Source organism: Dromaius novaehollandiae, chromosome 1 (assembly GCF_036370855.1).
Source record: "Dromaius novaehollandiae isolate bDroNov1 chromosome 1, bDroNov1.hap1, whole genome shotgun sequence".
NCBI classification, from domain to species: Eukaryota; Metazoa; Chordata; class Aves; order Casuariiformes; family Dromaiidae; genus Dromaius; species Dromaius novaehollandiae.
Window position 1 is genome coordinate 148,457,289 of NC_088098.1, and position 21,392 is coordinate 148,478,680.

The 21,392-nt window shown below is 42.8% G+C and overlaps 2 protein-coding genes across 3 annotated transcripts in view; one reads left to right on the forward strand and one right to left on the reverse strand.

Annotated features, from left to right (window-relative positions):
* Positions 1-1,398: 1,398 nt before the first annotated feature.
* TXNDC9 (thioredoxin domain containing 9) lies at positions 1,399-11,921 on the reverse strand. The gene is made up of 5 exons (XM_026103180.2): positions 11,753-11,921; positions 9,622-9,838; positions 7,416-7,534; positions 5,247-5,501; positions 1,399-2,960 (listed from the first exon to the last, which is right to left on the reverse strand). The coding sequence occupies exons 2-5, from the start codon at positions 9,808-9,810 to the stop codon at positions 2,843-2,845; spliced, it is 681 nt and encodes a 226-aa protein (XP_025958965.1). The 5' UTR covers positions 9,811-9,838; positions 11,753-11,921; the 3' UTR covers positions 1,399-2,842.
* A 2,535-nt stretch (positions 11,922-14,456) lies between these two features.
* The window catches only part of EIF5B (eukaryotic translation initiation factor 5B), a 37,265-nt gene continuing 30,329 nt past the window's right edge, over positions 14,457-21,392 (forward strand). Inside the window, exon 1 of one of the 2 annotated variants that reach the window (XM_064502390.1) lies at positions 14,457-14,653. In XM_064502390.1, the coding sequence (XP_064358460.1) occupies positions 14,619-14,653 (35 nt within the window). In that variant the 5' untranslated portion in view covers positions 14,457-14,618. The remainder of the gene's footprint in view (positions 14,654-21,392) is intronic. The other variant, XM_064502396.1, reaches the window with a different exon arrangement.

The window sequence follows — 21,392 nt, forward strand, 5'->3', positions numbered from 1 at the left end:
AGTGATTACTTCATGCAAACATGAAGTGCTATCTTAAGCACAAATCATTACTAATGCCACATGTGCAGTTCATGCATTAGCCTCATAACTTCAAAAGCTGTACTCTCACATTTCTCACCTATCTGTCCTTATTGTATAATAGCCTTCCATGGCTGATATATGCCAGACCAGGTACCATTTGTGATTAGTCAAGGCTCAGGCCTTATTTAGTTATGTCTTTACATACACCATCTCTCAGCTGTAAGCAATTAATCACATGCAGTCTGGGTCCTTTCTTAGATGCTGTGTATCACCATCTCATCTATCACCTACATTGCCATTAGATCATTGCTGACAAAGCATCCACAAATTACTGAGCTTCATCCTAGAAAATGAATTTGTTCCCATCTACTCAAACTATAAGGATGTTCCAGATCTTAAGGAAATCTAATGGTTTTCTTCTACGTTTCAACTGCAATAAAACTCATGGGCAACTTTAGTCCCAGTTGTATTCAGACTAAAATTTGGGTTGTTCATCTCAAAATAGGACGCATATCAAGAATGGAGAATTTACCAAGACGACCAATTCAATTACAGTTCTAATCTTCACTCAAGACAAAAAAAAAAAAGTAGAAAACAGACTTGCAAGTAAAGACTTGAAGCAGGCTGCTACTTCAAAATAAATTTGGGTTAATTAATACAGTCTCACTTCCCCTTATACTCAAATCACACATTCCTGCAAACTCCTTGTGTCAGTACTGGAGTCTGTATGGCCGTATTACAAGCCAGAGGAAGGAACAGGTCCGGTTGAAGATTAACCTAGAAAAAATTAGCAGCTTAAAGTTATATGAAACCACAGCCTCAAACTAGCATTTACATTGAGTTTGTAATGGGGATATTCATATATGAAGCTGAATACCCTCTAACAACACACCATGTTGGAATCCTGTCTGACTGTTTCTACAGAGTATGTAACTATGTTAGACATGATTTTTTTTTTTTTTTTTAATTTCCACAGCTTATTCAACATAATTAGGGTTCAGAGATAAGTCCTGCTAAGGCACTCTTAAAAATGCTGTTGTACAATTAGTTTTTTCAATTTACTACAACTGGCTACAAAGAAGAGGTCTTATGAGTTCATCTAGAGAGTTTGTGCACTGAAAATGAGATCAACTTACGGCAAGCCTACTTAAAGCATTTAGTAGTCTAACAGGTATGCTTTTTTTTTTTAAGCAGCTGCTTACATCTTAAGCTGTTTGTTTTCTGACTGAAGTAATGTCTTAATGTTAGACAGAACTGTAAGCAGTTTGCTAGAAATCAAAAAGAGCACATGCAATTTTCTAACAGAAAAGTGGATTAATAAAGAAAAAAACCCACAACACCTAGATCTCCTTATTTGAAAGAATACAAAAGTCAACATTAGAATTAAAATAATTTTATTTCAATGTTCATGAACTGAAATAAAATATAATTTTTTAAACATACTTATAGAAATATATTGCTGGGCTGGCCCAATCACAAGTGTTCTTTGTTACGAGGCAGCAAGACTGACCAGACCCACTTTACTGCTTCTTGGGCCAACTGGATTGAAAGTACCACCTCAAAAGGGTCCTTCAGCACACAGCAAACAGTGTTTTTGAAAACTAAAAAGAAACTCATCAACTCCTTACCAAGACAGAAACTGAGCTTTATGCTGTGTCCTAAGGAAAATCTCCCTTGAAAATTCTCTCCATTACTGAAGAACAGTACAAACTATGCTGCACTGCACCTAAACCTAACAGAACAAGGTTTCTCTTCAATACTTCTCTCTAGTCTACTCTCTTGTACAAAGCATCTGCTATAAAATTCACACATTCAAAGCCACAGAATTAAGCAAACCTCTGAACAAGGTCGTTTTCAATATTCTTCTTCCTATGTGCTATAGCCTGCTGTATCAGCTTTAACATGCAGCGTACATAGATGGTAAAAGGGCATTTCTCTTGACCACCTATTTCAAAATTCACAGAAAGTATGACTGTTTTACAACTTACAGTGCAATGCAGTTAAGTTACTCAATGTCATGGTATGGCACCATAAGATAAGCAATCATTTGTTAAAAATGCACAATTTCTGTACTAATTATTTGTGGTGCTTGTTATTAAGTCTCCTTTACTGAGAGTATGATAAGTAACAATAAATTTAAAGAGATAACTGAAAAAGGAACTGATAGAAATCTTGTCTCTTCTGTCCCCTCTAATAAATAGCAGATTAGAACAAAATGGAACTGTCAGATTCGAGGATAACAAAACAAAATAATTCTTCACACAAGACATAGTTAAACTGTGGACTCCCTGCCATACGATTTGGATGCTAAAGGGATGCTAAGGGGACTGAAAAGCAATTTTTCTTCCTTAATTTTTATCCAGCAAATGCTTTCAGATAGAGCTCCCCAAGCCACAAATTGCTCAAAGCGTATTCCAGGAAAGCATCATTAATCGCTTACCCTGTTTCTACTCTTCCCTGTACATCTGCTTTTGGCCACTGAGACCAGATGCTGGGCCAGATGGACCTTTGGTCTAACTTGGTACAGTTGTTTCTAACAGTTATTCCAAAACACTTCATAAACTCACATTTAGACAAACTTCATTTACCACATGTTATTTAGCTTGAAGGACTCTGATTTTTGATTTACAAATGACTTTCAAAAGAGAAAAGAAAAAAATATTTGAGTTTTCTTCTGCTATGACTCAGTTGTATAAAACTGTATAGAAAAATGAGCATTATGTGCAGATGTAATGAAAAACAATACGCTTTATAAAAAACATTCTTAGAAATGTACCAAGCATAAACAAAAGATGGTTTACAAATACATTTAGCTGTTCTTCTAGTCATCATCAGAATCTGAATCATATTTCTTCCCTCTGATGGTCTTCTTATCCAACTTTGTAAAGCTGGTTCCAAATTTCTTTTGGCTTTGAAAAGGTGGCTCCATCAAGTTTCCACTAAAGAAACAGAGTAAGAGGTGTTGATTAAAGCCATTTTTTCCACAAAGACATTACCATCTCCAATTTGCTGTTTCTCCAGAATAACATTATAAAAGAACACAACCCCTACTCCTCTGTAAAACCTTAGTACATGTTGCTCTTAAGTAGCATTGTGGGGCTGCATGTATAGCCCATCCTGGGCAAAATGGTCTGGATAACAGCAGTTAAGACAAGAATGTGAGTGTAAACAGCACTTGTGAGTGGAGCCCCAGAAATTCTCTAAAGGGGAAGTTTGCCCCAAACTAGTCATGGTAAAGACAACCATCTGCTGGACTAAACAGTAATGAGGGAATTACAAAGAGACTTTGGAAACAAAGAAGGAATCAGCCCGAAAAGAAGTATAAAAGCAGTATAACAACTTGCAACAGAGGGGAGAGACCTTAGAGCAGAAAAAGCAGAGTCAAAACTGGGTTTGGCACTGACAGAAGTCACCTCACAGTACCTCTGCCTAGGCTAGAGGGAACAGCCTCTCCTGCTGGATGCCTTGTGCATACTGAACTCTAGCTAGTAAAGTGACTGCATGGGTGCAGCACAGAGTGACCCCCACCTCAGCGTTGGGCTTTCTCACCAGCATGTGTGTCTGCCAGCTGTTGAGAACTGCAGGAAGGAGGGGAATCCCCATGCCCAGAAAAGGGATTGTGCACTTGTAACTAACATAGCCTGTGAGGGGTTTGCATGTAAGTAAGCGTGTGTAGGTATGAACGAGTGAGTGAGAGAGATTACAACTTTTTGAAATTAGTTGTACAAAGGTGCTTAGAAATTCTAAGGCGTTGACATTTTGTGTCTATTGTTGTGGTTTATCTGCCAGTTTGCTGATATTGATCCTGAACATACAGTTCACTGATTGCTGGTTAATTACATGCCATTAACAAGTCAATAAACCACTTTAAACAAAATCAGGATCAAACTATATGAACTGTTTTTCCTCAATACAGTATGTCCTTTCACCATCTGCTATCCCACAAAGGCTGAACAAAGTAAACTGGCCTATGTAGACAGCAGTGCTGGAATCTCCCCTTTTCAGGGAGTCCAGAGAATAGGACATTACATTACATACAAATGCAACATTTACCACCTGTATGGATGTGGCCTAGAATGGCCTAGAATGGATCTCCTGGGCTGTGCAGGTATTGTGGGTCATTTCTGCAAAGCCAGGGTACCAAACTCAGGACCTGACAAGACAAACAACTCCCCATTCCACTAGGAGCTAACAGCAGAATTCAGCGTTCTACAAGTCAAGTAGAAGTAAAATTCCCCAAAACAGCAGAGTGAGTCAATCTACTAATATTTAGTAAATTCAACATCACTTAGTATAAAACCACTAAATGCTGCTATCTAGAATATATATCCAAACTGTCTTTGACTCCTCTGTATATTTGCTTGTTACTGAACTGGGTGGGGATACCACCATTTGTTTTGAGTTGTAAAGTTCTGCTTCAGTCATTTCACTTGAAGTTCATCTGCTGCTAAACTAAATGGAACAGAAGTGTCTGCCTTTTTAAGATATAACAATACTACTTGTTAAATTTTGGAAATTAGGCATTGAAATAAATTCAGATAATTAAATTTAAGATAAAAAAGCCAAAGACATTCAAAACAAAACAGGAAAATTAAAAGATGATATTTAAGCACATTAAAAAGCAGAGCAGAAAGGCCTGGTAAGTGATTCTGCTGTAAAGTTAGGCTACTGTGTCTTAAATGGCTAGGGTTAGGCTACTTAGTCTTAAGTGAAAGCATTTATTGTGATTATATTGCACTGCTATACAAATTTATTTGCACTTCTCTGTATTTTTTTTATTGAAAAGTCATATTTAAACTGCATCTTATTCTGTATTACCTATATGTACATGGATTTTTTTTTCATTTTTCACTGAAGTGGACTGAAAATGCTCCAGCTTCACTGCACTGTAATTGTGGTACCTAAGCATCTCTAGCTTATATTAGATACGTGACTTGGACCTTAGGACTGGCCATAACAAGCAGTATAGTTACTCTATATACCTCATGGCAAGATCTATTTTTATTACTTTGCAAAAAGGATGACAATGTTCATTACAATACCTCAATATTTTGCCAAAGAGATACTCTTTTCTTTCCCTTGCCAAAGTACATGGATGGAATAACTGGATTAAATTCACTTGTGTTTCAGGCATACAACATATGAGCCAAAGCTACAAACCGTTACAGATTCTCCACTTGCCATCATATTCTCCTTGCACTATATCTGGAAACAGTTTAAATTACCTGTAATTAATTATGTCTGCACAGCCTAATCTCCATTCTAAGGTCTCTGTAGTGAAGTCATCAGTGTTACCGAGATCAGTAAAGCCAACAACATAGTCTTGTGTTTTTCCATCTTTTACTAGTGCTAGAGTGGGGATTACTTTGATGCGCAGTCTCTCACACAAGAATGGAGATTTTTCAGCATTTAATTTCAAGAATTTTGTCTCAACATGCTTTTTCGCCAACACAGTCAAGTGTCTGTCCATTATTTGGCACCTGTGGAAAAAAAACCCCAAAGCATATAAGACATTAGAGTCAATAAGTTGAAGGACATGTTTTAGAAAAAGTTAAAAAGGAATGATAAAGAGCTATTTCTACCAGTCATGTTAGTTCCTGAGACCTGATCTTTGTAATTAAGAATTTAGTTCCAACAGAAACTGTGTTTCAATGGTAGCCAGATTTAATGACTAATAGGATAAGAACCTGGAACACCATTATCACACAACTACACCATCCATTTCTCTTGTTTATTCCCAATTATGCCCACAGACATGTGAAAGCCTATTTCTTGAGGCCTGCATTTATTGAAGTGTCACAAGAAAGCCCCCAAACTCTTTGACTTCTATTCTCCCTGCAGCCTTATCTCTCTAGTTTCACCGCCTGGGAGCTGGAAAGATTTCTGCATAATGAACTTTGTGTCTTCAGAAAAGCACTGTGAACAATTTAGAATTATCTTGCCCCCCGCCCCCTTTTTAAGTCACTACCTCCACGTCTGAGATGCAGTAACTGACTGTACAAAACAGACTTGCACAGAGTGGTGCTTCAGTGGTGCTATAAGCAAAAATATTTCACTTTCCTACTGCGATGGAACAGCAGTGAACACACAGTTACTGTTTCTCAGCTGAGGGACCATAACATTTACTGCTCAAAATGCTTGTCAGATGACATATTTGCAGGCCTATCATCTGGAATCTCCACTTTTTGGATAGTCTTGAGTCATTTAATTTAGCTGCATGAACTGTGTACATGATCGTTTTTTAACTCAAGAGGAGAGCTAAGAAGATCAAAACGCTGGAGTGGCAAGGATGAAAGTAATTTGATGTTGTAGTTGGTAAACCTGACACACTAGTTTCAAGCTGGCTGCCACTTTCTCTAAAGTTCTTTCTCACTTCTGATTCTATAGACAATGTTGGTAATAAACAAACCAACAACAAAAAGCAAGCCTGTTCCAAGCATCTAAGCTAGTCCATTTGCACAAACACCATGGAGAAAAGGCTACCCAAACTGCTTCAGGTATTTCTGAAATTCAAAATTTTAACAGAGAAAATGTAAGGCACAGATACATCATTGCATAATCTGGATTTGACCTCTTTCAATTTCTCACAATAAGGCTGTTCCAGTTTACACTCCATAAGCCAGAGAGAACATAACACCTCGAAAAAAATATTGGACAACTGGCTCCTCCTTCAACAAACAGTTCCAGTTTGCAACCGCTTTCTAACAGAAGACATTGAGATAAAGCCACCCAGGAACAGCCTCGCATCCAGAACTTCTGAAATTCTTCCAAGGAAGTGGGAGATCTTATTTTAGGTTTCTATTCTGAGTCAGGATGAATATACTCAGATCTAGGTCTCTCACACCCTAGACAAGGGCTATAACCACAATGGTACAGGCACAAATGAAAGCAGCTGCAACTGGTATCCACAGATTCTTTCAAAGTCAAAAGGTTACATTCTGAGGATGCCTGGAAGGGTTTTTGTTTATATCTTGATTTTCGTTTGCCAAAAGTGTCCAGCATACTTTAAGTCTGGATTAACTGAAGTGATCTTCTTAAAGCTGCTACTCTGTTAAGTCACTGCTTTTCCCTAATCACTCCCTCAAATTAAAATCAGTAACAAAGCACACTGATCTCTCAACTATTCTCATCTTCTGCAAAAACTTACAAAGTTTATTAGCTTATAAATTTTTAAGAGGTTAATCATTGTCAAGTCACATCTAGATTAATCGGAAGGAAGAAGGAAAGAACAAGTCCTATGGAAAGGGAGTGATATTTGAAAAACAAAGGCATTCGAGTACTCTTCAAAAATAAAAAAGAGAAAGAAAAGTTATGTGCTGGATTTGAAAGAACATGTCTGTTTTTATAGATAACTAGAAACAAATTGCTTCTTGAACATAATTTATTTACTATACCTGAAAGTTGTATCTCTGTAGAAATGGCAAACCACGTTTTTACTTTCTTTGACTTCTTGGAAAAAGTCTCTCTCACTTGGGATTTCTCTGTATTCTCCATGTCCTTTTGAAAGCCACTCCTTATGGAAAACATAAAAGCAAATAATTAGTAAGGCGTTTGTTAGTGCTGCATCTGTCAGGCAAGTTCTACTGCTTTAAAAAAAAACATACTAAACATTAAAAAATATGTTCCTATATATCTTCCATTCAATTAACAGATAAAACATTTTTTTTTTTTAAGAGAGGGGGCTTCAGTGGAAGCCCATTCATAGAGTAATATTTAGAAGGAGAAACAAATTACTTCTTTCCCATTCCTTCCATTTTCAAAATACACAAATGCCACTAGGTTAGACAACACTTCTGGATTGCCTCTTTCTCAGCAAAAGGCAGGTGGTAAACCAGTATGGCTACCTTGCTTATTTAGAGATGCAATTCCTGTACAGAGATGCATAAATTTCCGCAGTGCAACCTGTCAGCCAGGCTAGTCTAGTTCAAGAACACTGAAGGCAGAAAATTCAGAACATTTGAAAGTTACAAACATACAGCTTGGGCTACTCTCACTAAAATGTTTTCATATCTTCAGAGAACTCTGTCTATAATCAATCCAGTCACAATATGTTTTGAAATAGATTTCCTCTTATTTTTCACTGAGAAGTTTAGGGAGAAAAAAGCCTAACTCACCTGAAAAAATATGATGCTTATCAAAAGTTTCCAGAAAATCATTCACAAATACAAAACACATGGATATCATTAGTCACAAAATATATGGATAAATGGAACTTCACAAGTTAAAATTCACAGGGAACTTCAAAAATTGCCTGATTAAATATGCAGTTTAGAAAAATCTAATCTAACTTTTCATGAAATGGAGTTTACAAAAGGAAAAAAAGATATTTGAAACCCAGAATATCCTCTAAGCTGCAACTGCATAGAACAAAACAAAGAATTTTCTGAACATTGTACACATTAAAGATGTCTAGACATACGATCACCTGAAGAAGTTATTATGATGTAAACCAAGACCTGACTTATCTTTCAGCACTGGATACACATTAATTTCCTCTGCACAGTCCTATTACAGGATAGTGTTTGCTAGCTTACTCCTTTTATCAAGTAGTAACATACTTCCAATTTGCATTTCAAAAATAATGAGAACAGTGACTTCAGATCAGCCAGCATGAATAAGCTCTTGCATGAGAACTACCACATGCTCACATCCAAGAATGTCTAACTGTTAGGATTTTTGAAAAAGGAAAATACAATAGAATCAAATATAAACTGAAATTCTGAAGACAAGCATATAGGGTACCACTATTTTCTCTACTGCCATGTTTAGAAAATCAAAGCTATTAACGCTGCCTCTCCTTCAGCATTCCAGCCATGCAACGACCTATTTTATTGTATTCACATCTCAAAGTATGGCATTAACTTTCTTGGATTCCACACATCCAGAATATCTCCTTTCAATCCACTAGCCTTTTGTCACCTGCCCCACCCTCAGTATCCATTTCTTTGTTTAGGTTTGCATAGAGTAAGTTAACAAACCTATGGCTTCCCTATATAAATTCAGGTCTCACATCATATGTTAACAAAACCTTGCGTTTTTAGGGGCAGCTATGCTCAAGGAGATTTTTTGGGGGGGAGCATGAAGACTACAATTTAGCAAGAGATGTTAGGTAGGTACCACAGTAGGATTTCCCTCCTACAAGAAGAAATGAATATTAATATGCAGCCCAAATTTCATTGGGTTAGAAGTGGGACATACCATTCCACCCTAAGAACAAGGAAATACCCTATATCAGTCTTCTACAAAATAGCTTAGAGAGGAACATGTAATGCCAAAACTAAAATTTTCCAGAGTGTAGAAGCTTAAAGAGCCTAAAGGCTCACGACAAGGTTGTCTGCATGGCTTATGCTTTCAGACAACAATGTTTAGTGAATAACGACATACTGAAATCTTTGTACTAGACTCTTTATCCTGTCCTTATTGTCAAATAATCACAAAGGTTCCTGTCTTCTTTTTCAAAAACATATAATATAAAATTGAATATAAAATGAGTAAATATGAGAAGGGGAAAAAAATTCAGTCCATACAATTTCCTGAGGATTTTCAAAGAGTCTGCTATAATGTATATATATCAAGAGTCTGTATTACTACAAGAATTACTTGTTTCTGCTGCTGGGCCTTTTTTAGTGCTTCGAGCCTCCTTTGTTTAAGGCGTTCCAATTCGTCTTCATCCATTTGGTCCAGTTTCTGCATTTCAGCATCTAGATGTTCTTCCACTACCTTAGTAGTCTGAAGTATTTCATTCTCCAGAACTTTTTGAAGTATTTCAACAGAAGTATCAGCAGCCATCTTTAAATATACAGTGAGCTCTTCAGAACTGTGAAAACAGTGATACATGGAATTAATATTTAAATGGATACTTTTGATTAAAAGCCTACTCTTACTTGCAATTCACACTGCAGAGAAACAAAATGACACCTTATTTAAAGATAACAGTAGACAGTCATTTTTTGTACTGCAAACCCCTTGGGAGAATACTTGCACAACGAACACAGATGGCAACAAAGATTCCAATCAAGTCCTATTCTCTCAGTCCAACAGCCAGCTGTTGAAAGTGCGCAGGAACCTCAAACTACTTGTCAGTATAAAGAATTAAAATCAATCAATTCCCAAGAGACTCTCAACCTGAGCCAAATCCATGTGTTAATTCAGAATTAATATTCTGAAACCAGATGATGTGATTAGAGAGCTCCAACTTGCTTGGACGAGGCATAAGATGCATCAGAATAACTCTAAGCAAGGCTCAGTGTATGTATTTCCAGTAGTAGTTTAAACTGGAATTATTAATACAGATCAGATACTTAAAATATATTTAAATCTGAATTAACACTCCCCTCTCCTTAACCATAGTAGAGCAACAAGAAGCTCAACAGCAACTGCTTCAGGCCGACATGCTGCTTCAATCAGTACAAGACAACTGCTATTATGGGCACTATCCATAGTAGTCAGGGAAAGGATTTAAAAAAACCCCCAAACCACTACCTAATTGCTGTGTGAAAAAGCACAGCTAAAATATTTCTCTGTAAAGTTTTTTTCCTCCTCATAAAACACTTCAAAAGATACAAAATACCAAGATTGGACAGCAAGAAGAGCTGTGGGGACATAACTGATTGCTTTTCCCAATGAACTTCCACTACACATGGCTCTCACTGTAACAAGTGACAGTTTTAAAACAGAAACACAAGAATGGTGCACAACCACTCTAACCAGATCCTTAAGCTGCAAGCCATGGATTTGATGCGACAACTTTGGGTTCCAGAGTACTCTCGGCTATGTTTTAAAAACAGCCAAACTAGCAGTGCTATTGGCTTTGTAAACACCTTGCATATAGCACCAAGAATGCATTTTAAGTAGTGATGGGCAAAACACCAATAACGTGGCAGTACTCCAAGTTTAATGCAACATCAGCAATACTAGCCTACTGCCACACTCTAGATGTGCCAGAGTCAGGCTGGTTCTGATCTGCAGCACCCTGTCTTCAGTCTCTCTCCCAGAAGCTATTAACTATATGCTCTCTCCATTACCCTTTCCTCTCCACTTGTCTTATCCCATCTGGGGATGTAAAAACCTTACTGGCACAGGTCAGAGGCCATTAGATCTTCAAGAGAAGGAGGGAACTTTGCTAAGTTGGGGTAAAAGGTGTCTTGTCCTCCATGCAAGTGGGAAGCAAAAGGAAAATCAACCCCATCCTGTGCTGTAACCTCCACTACAGTCTGAGAGCTCCAGGGGCAGGCCTTGGCTTTCCAAACTGCATAAGCCTGGGTGGTAACAGGTGTTGCGTATGCAGCTAGGGCCCTTTGCCCACACCACCACTGACTTGCCCAGCGCTCCGCACTTCCGTGAGCACCGAGGCAGCCTGAGGCGCGGCTGCCCAAAAACAGTAGCCCTCGCTCCACCAAAAAAAGGGCACACTCGCCTGCCTGCCCCCCATCCCTTTGCGTGCGGGCTGCGCCAGAGCAGTCAGCACGGCCGGGACAGGACGGAGGGGAGCAGAGCGGGAGGTGTCGGGGTGCGCGTGGGGGGGGGGGGGCAAGCGGGGCACTGCGCAGGCGCTCTGCGCCTCCATGGGCCGTTACAAACAACGGTCGCCCACCCACCCAGGGTGCAGCCGCCGGCCGCAGCGGAGCCTCCCCCTCCCTCCCCTCCTGCCACGGTGCCGGACTCGCCGCCCCTCCCCGCGGCCCGACTCAAGGCGTCGATGCCCAGAAGCGCAACCGCCGCCGCCACTCACCCCCGTCCGTCCGCGCCCTCAGGTGCCGCTTGGCTGCGTGCGGCACTCGCGCACCGGTTCCGCCCTGCCGGACTCTCGCGAGATCCGTGACCGGGCGCGAGAATAGAGGATCGCACTGTTGCGTGCACGCGCACGCAGAGCTTTCCGACGCTTTCATTGGCTGGGCGACGACGTGCCACAAACGCGGCCTGCGCCCCGCACGCATGCGCAGCGCACTCGGGCGGCCTTTCGCCGCGCGGTAGGGAGGAGGGGGGGTGTGCGTATCCGCCCCTCGGGAGGGATGCCCTGCGGCAGGACTCCGCCAGGGGCCAAACCGAAGCTGCTCCTTACGGGGACTACCTCTCCCGGTACGCACTGCTACTGCCCTCCCTCGGCCGAGTACGCCTCCCGGCATGCATTTGCCGCGCTCCGTCCCCCTAGCAACAGCGCCCGTCCCGGCATGCCGCGCGCGACGGGGGGGGGGGCCGAGGTGGTGTCCCAGCGTGCACAGCGACTTTCTCCGCCTTCCCCCCCCCACGCCACCAAGAGGACGTGTGTGTGGGGGTACAGCGCGGCTCCCTTGGCAGGCGGAAGCAGGGCCTCTCTAGGCTGCTGGCCTCCGGGCGGCACGCTGCTGTAGGCGGGGCTTTGTCGCAAGGGGGCGTGTCCGCCACGGCGGCCCCACCCCACCCCGCGGGGCGCGACTCCCCGGGGCGCGGCGGGCTCGCGCCGGGCCGTTTGTTGCTGCCCGCTGCGGCGGGGTCGGAGGAGGGGAGGGGCGGTGTAACGGCGGCGGCGAGCGGGGCCCGTTCGGGGCGGGAGCCGCGATAAGGCGCGGTTTCTTCGGGGTTTCCTCTCGGGGCGGCTTTCCTCGGGGCCTTGCGTGTGGTGGGGGGAGGCCGGGCCGCGTAGGGCGGCGGGGCGTAGCCGGCCGGAGCTGCGGGGCCGGGCCGGGCCCCTCGAGCGGCGCTGGGATTACCGGTAAGGGCAGCGCTGGCGAAGGGAGGGCGGCGCGTTACGCGACGGCTTGGCCAGAGTGCTAAGAACCGCCTCGGGTAGAAGACGACCGTGTTTGAATAGCGAGGGCACGTCGTGTCTTTGTTCTTCCTGCAAGTATACCAGACGATCCACCATATCTAAATAATGGGATATTAAAATGCGTTATAAAAAAAGAAGAAAAAAACCTGTGTTTTGCTACCTTCATGTTTCCTGGATCTCTGATTCCTCAGAAATGGAGCACGCTGATGATGAAAGATAAGGCAGAAAGATAAACTTGTGGACTTCTCTGTGGTCCACTGTGGGAAGGGTGGAGAGAGGATGATGAGGGAGCTGTTGCCGTATAAAGGGAGAAGGAAGTAGGAAACAAGGGTTTCAGGGAGCAAGGCAAATTAAAGGTGGCGGTCCTGGGACTGAAGGATAGAAGAAGAGAGTGAGGCTTGTTTGGGCCAAAAAAAAAGGAAAAAAACCCCTACCATAACTGGATAATGACAGTAACAAAAATGTGCAGCTCTCAGAGTATATTAAATAGCTCCCCATCTGTGCTCCTTGCAACAGACCAGTGCTTTTTTTCTGCTCCATCTTGCTTTGCTATTGATGAGCTAGGCCAGGAAGAGATGGGGTTGCAATTGGGAACCACTGTATCATAATATACACAGTGTTCACCATCTAACTTGCATTTAATATTTGAATTTACTAATCTTCTTCTAATGCACAAGTGAGATTCCAGACTCTCTTGTAAGAGATTGCAGCACCATTTTAGTTTTAGTGTTTTGGCAGGAAGGAGGATGAGCTTTGTACAACGAGAACAGAGGCGAGGGAATACTGCTCTAACAGTGTTGTCTGGCCACCAAACTCTCCCTACGCTGGAACCTCTGTCTCTGGAACTGCTGTTGCCTTGGTTTCTCTGAAGCTGAGCTTGACAGTCAGTTGCTTTTGTGCTGAGCTGTTAAATCTAGTTCTGCCCACTCTGACCCTCATTTTGGCTGGGGGCCAGCCACCACAGTATCAGCTGGTGGACTTTAGTTGTTTACAGTTCAGCTCTGGTGCAGGGAAGTGCCAGGGATCAGGGACTGGCAGAGCTCTGCGGGAGGCTGGGGAAGAACAGCCTGCGTTTGCAGAGGAAGGGTAGTGAAGCGCACCAAGTAGCGTCCACAAATGTGCCTCACACTTGAATTATCATCCAGTAACTGGCCCCTGTATGCTGTCCCAGCGCACCTGAAAAGCTTTGCACTTAATCTCCCTGCTCTCCAGTTCGACCTAGCTGTGCTGTTTACCTCCAGATAAGAGCCTTTCAACCATGTTCCTTTTATCTGGGCTGTTCAGTCGGTTTTCACGGCCAGACCGCCCACGGCCCTGCGAGGCGCTGTGTGCCTCGGGGAAACTGCAAAGCCGGGCCGTTGCTCAGTCATTCATTCTCCGGGGCTGCCGGGAGGAACAAAATGGTTGAAAACGAAACCAGCTTCCAGAAGCCAGCGGCGGCAAAGCCCCAAGGCAGGCGCGGGCAGCCCGCAGTGGGGAGACGGCCGCCGGGGCCTGTCTCGCTCCGTGGCGCCGGCCGCGGAGAGCAGCGGGCTCACGCCGCCGCGGCACCCCCCGGCCCGGCCCCTTGTCCTGGTGCGGCGCCTCCGCCCCGGCGCCAGGGGCGCTGCCGCGCGCGGGGGGGACGGGGCGGGCGCGGCGCGGCGGCCGCTCGTCGCGTGCCGGCGCGCGGCAGGCCGGGAGGGCGCGCGGGGCGGGGGCAGCGAGGGCGCCTGCGCGCCGCGCGGCGGGGCGGGCTGACGGCGGCGGGGGGGCGGCTCGGCTCGGCATATGCCCGGCGCTGCGCGCGGGTGCGGGCGGCCGGCGCGCACTGAGGCAGGTGACGAGCGCGGGGGCCGCCGCCGCCGCCATGGGCAAGAAGCAGAAGAATAAGAGCGAGGACAGGTGCGGTGGCGCCCTGCTTCCCCCTTCTCTTCCTCCTGCCGCGCCGGTGACAGCGGCGCGGGGCCGGTGCGGCGGCGCTGAGTCAGGCCCCGCCGCGGATCGCGGCCTCGCTTGAGGCGGCGGCGGTGGCGGGGCTCGCCGGGAGGCGGCGGCGGTTGGCGGTGCCTGTCGCGCGGGCCCTGGCGCTGGGAGCGGCCCCGGCCGTGCGGGCGGGCTGGGCCGCCGCGCGGGGGGAGGGGGCCGGCGGCCGTTGGGGCCGCGGAGCCGTCGCTGGCGTCGCCGGGGCGGCGGAGGGGGAACCGGGCCCTTGGCGGCCCGTGAGTCGCGGCGGGGCGGTCGGCTGCTGCGCGCCCTTCGGAAAGGCGCTTCCCTATGCGGGGGTTTTATGCCGGAGCACGCGGTGGCGAAGGCCACTCTCGAGTGCAGGTCTCAGCTGCTGGCTAGAAACAGCTCCTGGATTCAATTTTAGCGCCCAAAGTCTCTCTCTCTCTCCTTTTTTTTTTTTTTAAATGAGATCTAATACTATAGATTATGCTGTATTTTTGTGCTTTCTGTATGTCTAATAAATGCAGGTGGTAGATATTTTTGTGATCGCAAAATATTACCAAGTGGATCGCTTCTACAGCTGTGAGGGTATTGTCTTGGAGAAGGTTCTGTCAGTGAGCTTTGTTTTTCTTTTTTTCAGATTTTTGTAAAGGTAGTCATATTTACCATACAGCTCACTGTTGCCTGAATCATGTTGCATATGTCCAAATTAGTAGGAGAGTGCATGTTGTTACTTGCCATTATAAAACTACAAATATATAATCGATTTGCAGAGTGTTTTTGGTTGTGAATGTTGACAGGGAGTTAAATGAGAAACTGTCTCTGAAAATAGGTATGGCCAAGAAACAGTTTGTATTTTTTTTTTCCTGTTCTTACCCTAGCTGCTTATTCTCTGTGCCCTTCTCGACTCAGTAAGTCCTTTATTTATTTATTGGATACTACCTAAAGAAGCTTCTTTCACAAACTTGTGTTTTTGTGATTCTCTTCCCTCCCTTCCCCTTTTCTGGTTGAAATATGAGTGCCTGTTATTAGTGTTAAAAAATCTAAGTATTCTTATTTCTTCTCTCTAAGCTTTTTTGACTGTCTAGATGTGTATCACTTTAAGACATTAAGAAAAATGTTAGTAATCTAAGGTTGTCACCATTTTCCAGGTTAGGATGTAAACTGTTTTTTCTGTTCTGTATTTCTGGATAATGACTGTTTTGCTACTGAAGATCTATCTTGTCTGACTATTTTTTTTTCTCCCACCTTTTGCTGTACCATGTGCTACTTCGTAGTATAGACTGTTATCAGCTTGTCTCAGTAACTATATTGCATGGATGTACCTTGGGAACAACTCTGAGTGAGGAGATGAGTCAGGTGTCATTTGAGAAAGAAGAGGAAAGGATTGGATTTTTGCACTGTAAAGGAAGGGAGGCCTAGTGCTCTTCGCATCGGGTAGAGAAGATGCCAGTATCATGCAGAAGCCTGCAGGCACTGAAGTGCTGCTGTGTGGGGCAGTCTTACAATAGTGGGTGATGTGCGGGGGAAACTTTTGGTGTGTGAGTGCCTACCAGATTTCTTGTTGTCATCATGAATTTCTGCTTGTTTTTCTGTGTGCCTGTAGCTGGGAGCTAATCTGTAGATTACAGGCGCTTCTGTTGGCAGTTATGCTTTCTGCCTCATGGGCAAAGGGGTAGCAAACCCTGTAAGTAAAGCCAAAAAATTATTGTTAGGATAACTGAAATCTTAAGAACATAGTCATTAGTCCAGATCTAGTTTCTGCAGAACAAGGAAGAGTAATAATGCAGTTAAATTAAGTACATACTTTTTAGTTTCTACTTCTTTTCCTGGTGTTATGCTCACTGCTCTCTGGGACTGAAGGTTGGTGGTTTCATTCTGGTGGTGACGGTATGTTATGGCAAGTTGTCAGCATCTGTAGTCCTTCACTGGGAATAATGTGATTGTTCATGTTGATGCCTTCTTCCTCCCTCTGGGATCCCCTTGGGATCACTTTTATATGTTTGCTTACATGCTTTTATGCCTTTGCTTTTTCTTCATTGGTCTGCAGCTCTGCATTACATCCATATTTACTATATATAGTGCCTTTTATATGTTAGATACTATTTCTTTGTTGTTACCCTTGTTCTGTTAGCCCTAAAACCAGCTTTGTTCAGCTCCAGGTCTGCATTTCTTTAACTGACCGTTGCCCAGTTGTTTATAGCTGTAGGGTCTCCAGTGCCAGCCTGTGCCCCATCTCTTATCATGCCATGCCTGTACTCCTCTGCCGCATCCTGTGTCTCCGCTTCTCAAGGCCTCTGCTATCATACCAGGCCTGTATGTCTCTGCACTACATCATTGTGTTAGAACTCTAAATATCTTAGGATAACTGCTTGTTACTGCTATTGATATGAAACTATGGTTGTACCATGCAAGGATAAACAACAATAAAACAAATGTAAAAAAAACCCACCTAGTCAGTTAGAGATACTGCTGTCACAGCTAAATCAAGTAAAACAAAGTTGCAGGCAAGTCAAGAAGAGTTCAGATGGAGCAAGCTTGACAAGCTTCAGTATTGAGGCCTTGCAAACTCAGTACAAAGCTTATGCACTGTTACTAGTGATGGCAATGCCATGTCACAGGGCTACATGGTGACGTGGTAATGGGAGGGATAATGTGAAAGAAGAATTCACAAGTGTGTGTTTGAGAAGGACAGGAAAGTTAGACTGGGTACGTTTTAAAGGAAAGAGTTTGAGGGGATGGGAGTGAGGATAGACCTAGAAGGCCAGTAATATTTTGAAATGTCTCACTGTCTGCAAAGGTACCCCCCATCATCTGATGGTGTCAGACTGGTCTACTAGTTCACTTTTTTGTTTTTATTTCTTGTCTGCCTGTTCCCTGTCCTCCACCCTCACCTCCCCCTGTCTGTGAATGTCAAGTTCCCTCTAAGGAGAGGATGTATCACACAGTTGAACCTGTAGCTTTGAGGTGGCCTTCCACGTCCCCCATTGGTCTCCCTTCTCTTCCCAGCAGAGTGAGAAAGGAATGGCTATGTGGAATTAAATGCTTCCAGTCATGCTTTGTCTCCCACATTTTCAATTTTTTTACTGCGCTGAGTTATTAATTTACTTTTTTCCTCCCTTTTCCCCAACAGTTCTGTTTTAGCCTCAATCCCTTATATTCCTTTTGACTGCCTCTCCCAAAGCATGCAAAGCTCAAGGGCATAGTTTGCAGTGCAGAGGAAGCACATGGGAAGATGCAGGTGGTATGTTGTCTGTGTTGTGAATATGGGTTCAAGAACTGATGTGAAAGGAAGGAGGTCTTTCTGCTTTTATCCTGGTGTATTGAGACAAGTTGCAGAAGGTTCAAGTTATCTTTACTCTGCTTTCCTGCTTGGCAACCCCTTAGCTCTGACTTCTCTTTTCTAGTTTTTTCCTCACTGTTTCTGCTGAATGAAATAGAGGTCATATTGATGAATATTGATATGTCAAAGAAATGTCCTGGTAAATGAAGCTGAGGAGGAATTTTGGCATGAGAGCAGGATGTAAATACATAGGGACAAGACCCTGAGGGACATGACAGCTATAGTGAGCAGGGAAAGAATGGGAATGTAGGACTATTGTCTGTTTTCAATATATATCACTCACTGAACCAGTATACCTATAAATCTGTTTCTACTATACCAGCACCCCTGCTGTTATGCCCCTGTGGGATTTTACTGTTGATTCCTGCCGCTTTTTTGTTGTGCATAGGTCCATAAAGGACGCATTTATCCAGGATAGTCAGAATTACAGTCACTGTAGTGAGACACTGTGTGGTGTGTTAAAGAGGCACTTTTAAAGGTAAAGGATGTCTTGGGTGATCAGAGGTGCTTAGGCCATATGGAAGTAGCCTTAATTGATGACTTTTTGGAGTTTTTATGGTTGTGCTGATTGTTCATTTTCAAATGCAACTTTATAGCAAACCTTTTCAATAAAACATAAGACATGGGAATTTCCAGGCTTTCCTAGGGGAAGAGTGGGAGTTCTGATGCGTAATCTAGTTTCTGCTGGGAGTGGTGAGCTATGCTTTCTCTCTTGGATAGAGCTGTAACAGCAGAAGATACACCAAGGTTCTTCCATGCTGTTTCTGTGCAAGTTTACTATAGCATTATTTTAATGTGTGGGAAGAAGGGCTGTTGTAAACTATAGGACTGTGCTTTGAGTTCAAGCCTCTGACTGTTGCTGTACACTTATAAATAGATGTACTGTATGTTATGAATTACTTCCTGCCTAGAATCTGAATTTTTCCCGTTCTCTTCCCCTTTGTCCCCTTCTCCCAGCCTTAAGTCTTCTTCCTCTGCTGCTCTTAGTAGCTCTCTTTAGTTTCCAATACTTAATCTTTAGGTGCATTCCTGTGTCTTTTAATATTGTGAGCTGTTGCCTAGGCATACCACTCTGATCATTCATGCATATTGCTTTAGAAGCTACAGATGCCAACTGTGATTCTGCAGCCAAGAGTGAACACTGCTGCTAAAATAAGACTTACAGTGCTGTTGCTGATGCTATATATTGCTTCCTCTTCTGCAAATTAAACGGCTGGTACTGTCTACTAAATATTCTATTTCTGCCTTTCTTGTTAGTGTGCTAAATAAAATCTTCTTAATGTTGCCTTGGAAAGTACTGTGAAGAGTTGTATTTTCTAGAAAGCCTACAAACACCTGTAGTTTCAAAATATTCTGTACTCTAGAGAATTTACAATAACTGTCGTTATCTGCTTCTCAAAAATATTTCCACAAGCAAAGCTTTCTGCAGCTCCAACAAGGAGAACAGCTGATTAATCCTTGAAGTCCCTGATTTGCAAATCTCATTTGGAAGGTGCCAGGATTTTGTACCAAAAGATGAAATACAATAATGCAAAATAATTTCTCTTTTGGGAAAGTATATTGGTCTCTTCTATGCAAATGTACATTTTTTTTTACAAAAAATGCTATTTTTTGTAATGCAAACATTTCATATTTATAAGAAAACTTTTTATACTTTTGAATTTTTTTTTAAAGCAAAGCATTATACTGGTAGTATGGAAAAACTATAGGGATCTTCAAATATCTGCAATTGTGGTAATATAAAACAAAGCACTACAACACACCTACTAGATTGTTAGAAGCAGCTTTCCTTGTCTAAATCTTGATTGTCTTCCTCTGTCACCACCATGAGGCCATCTAAACTTGATGTATAATTACTGTTCATGAAAACTGGAAGTAGTACGTCAAGCCTGCAGAAACTGTTCTTTTAGTTTTCTGAACATCTCTGGAAAACCTTGCTCAGGATAAAGGGGTAGTTTATGGTAAGTTAAACTTTACTGTTGTTGTTGACGCTGGTCAAGCTAGACAAGCTGACAGCTCTATATTGCTTCGTCTATTATAATTACATTAGTACTGTCATGTTTTCTGACACTGGGTTCATGTTCCTTGCTTTACACTTGTTCTGTGCCGTTCATTGTTCCTTAAAATAAAAGCTGCCTAGGAGTCAGTGTTATGGTTCTGGACAAAACCTCCAGTCTAGTAACTTTTAATGCTTGTGTAATGTTCCTTGGAAAAAAAAGCCCTGTAGGCTGGGAGAGGGAATGCTTCACTTGCACAGAAATTGTGTGTGCCTAGTTGGCTCAATCACTAAGTTTGATTTGCTTGCAAAAAAATACAGTGGAGACTGGTGGCTGTTCTGTTCTGAAAGCAGTTGATCTGAAATAAATGTCTGAAAGCACAGAAGACATTTATTTTTTGAAGTTTGCAGCACTGATGATTAGTTCTTCCCATATCTCAAATATTTTTCCACAACTGTCTTGAGTGTGATTTTAAGCATGGATCTGCTGTCTTAACATTGAAGTATGTTTCTTTTGAATATGCTAATGTTACATGCAGATTTGAATTTAATTATAGCTAATGTAGGTGGGCGTCCATTGCTTTTCAGGATTGTAGTGAACCTAGAATCTGTTTCATGAAGTGATTAAATGGTATTTTTGTGATGCATTTTGACTATCTACAATAAGAAACGCATGGGATATGGAAATTGCGAAACAGTAGACTTGGAGGTAATTTCAATTCTGTCATCTTTGCACTTTTTATAAACAAAACAATTAATTCAGGGAAGCCTGAATGTTCATTACTTAGTGTTTCATATTCCATGTTTTCAGTGGTGTTCTTTTAGGACTTTAAATATATAACTGAGCCTTGAAGAACTGTTTTCTTCCAGAGCTCTGTGTTGTCTCTTATTAGCTACAACAGAAGCTTTTTTTATCCTCAAACTCTGCTATAGCTTTGTTTAAATGGGACTTCTAGAGGGGTGTGCGCATGTGCATGTGTGTGCATGCTTTTTTATCTAGGATGTGTAAAGAAGACTTAACCTTCTGTTTTTCCTAGAATCTCTTGGATGTTATGTTATGTTTTCTATGTCTTTTCTAGAAGGTTTTGCTTAACTAATAATTACTCTTCTTCTTCCCCACCTAAACCCGAGAAGGAAGGCATGACTCTTTAATATTGTAGAATGGAATCATTGTCTTAAGAGCATGAGTTGAAAACAATTACACTTTTAGTCGAGTTTTACTTCCTTGCCGTCTCTGTAATTAGTTAGCTTCTCCAGCTTCCTTCCTCTTACTAGGGAAAATCTGTTAAGATGTAGTCTCATGTTGCACTTAATTGAGTCTAGCTGCGAGCTGTTTCAGACCTTGTAGTCTTGGT

Excerpts from the sequence above, each read along its gene's own strand:
- TXNDC9 (XM_026103180.2), bottom strand. The coding sequence starts at position 9,810 with ATGGCTGCTGATACTTCTGTTGAAATACTTCAAAAAGTTCTGGAGAAT. Across the intron at positions 7,535-9,621 it reads AGGCCCAGCAGCAGAAACAA|GAGTGGCTTTCAAAAGGACA; the intron begins GTAATTCTTGTA and ends GTTTTCCATAAG. Across the intron at positions 2,961-5,246 it reads GCAGACATAATTAATTACAG|TGGAAACTTGATGGAGCCAC; the intron begins GTAATTTAAACT and ends CTGTTTCTTTAG.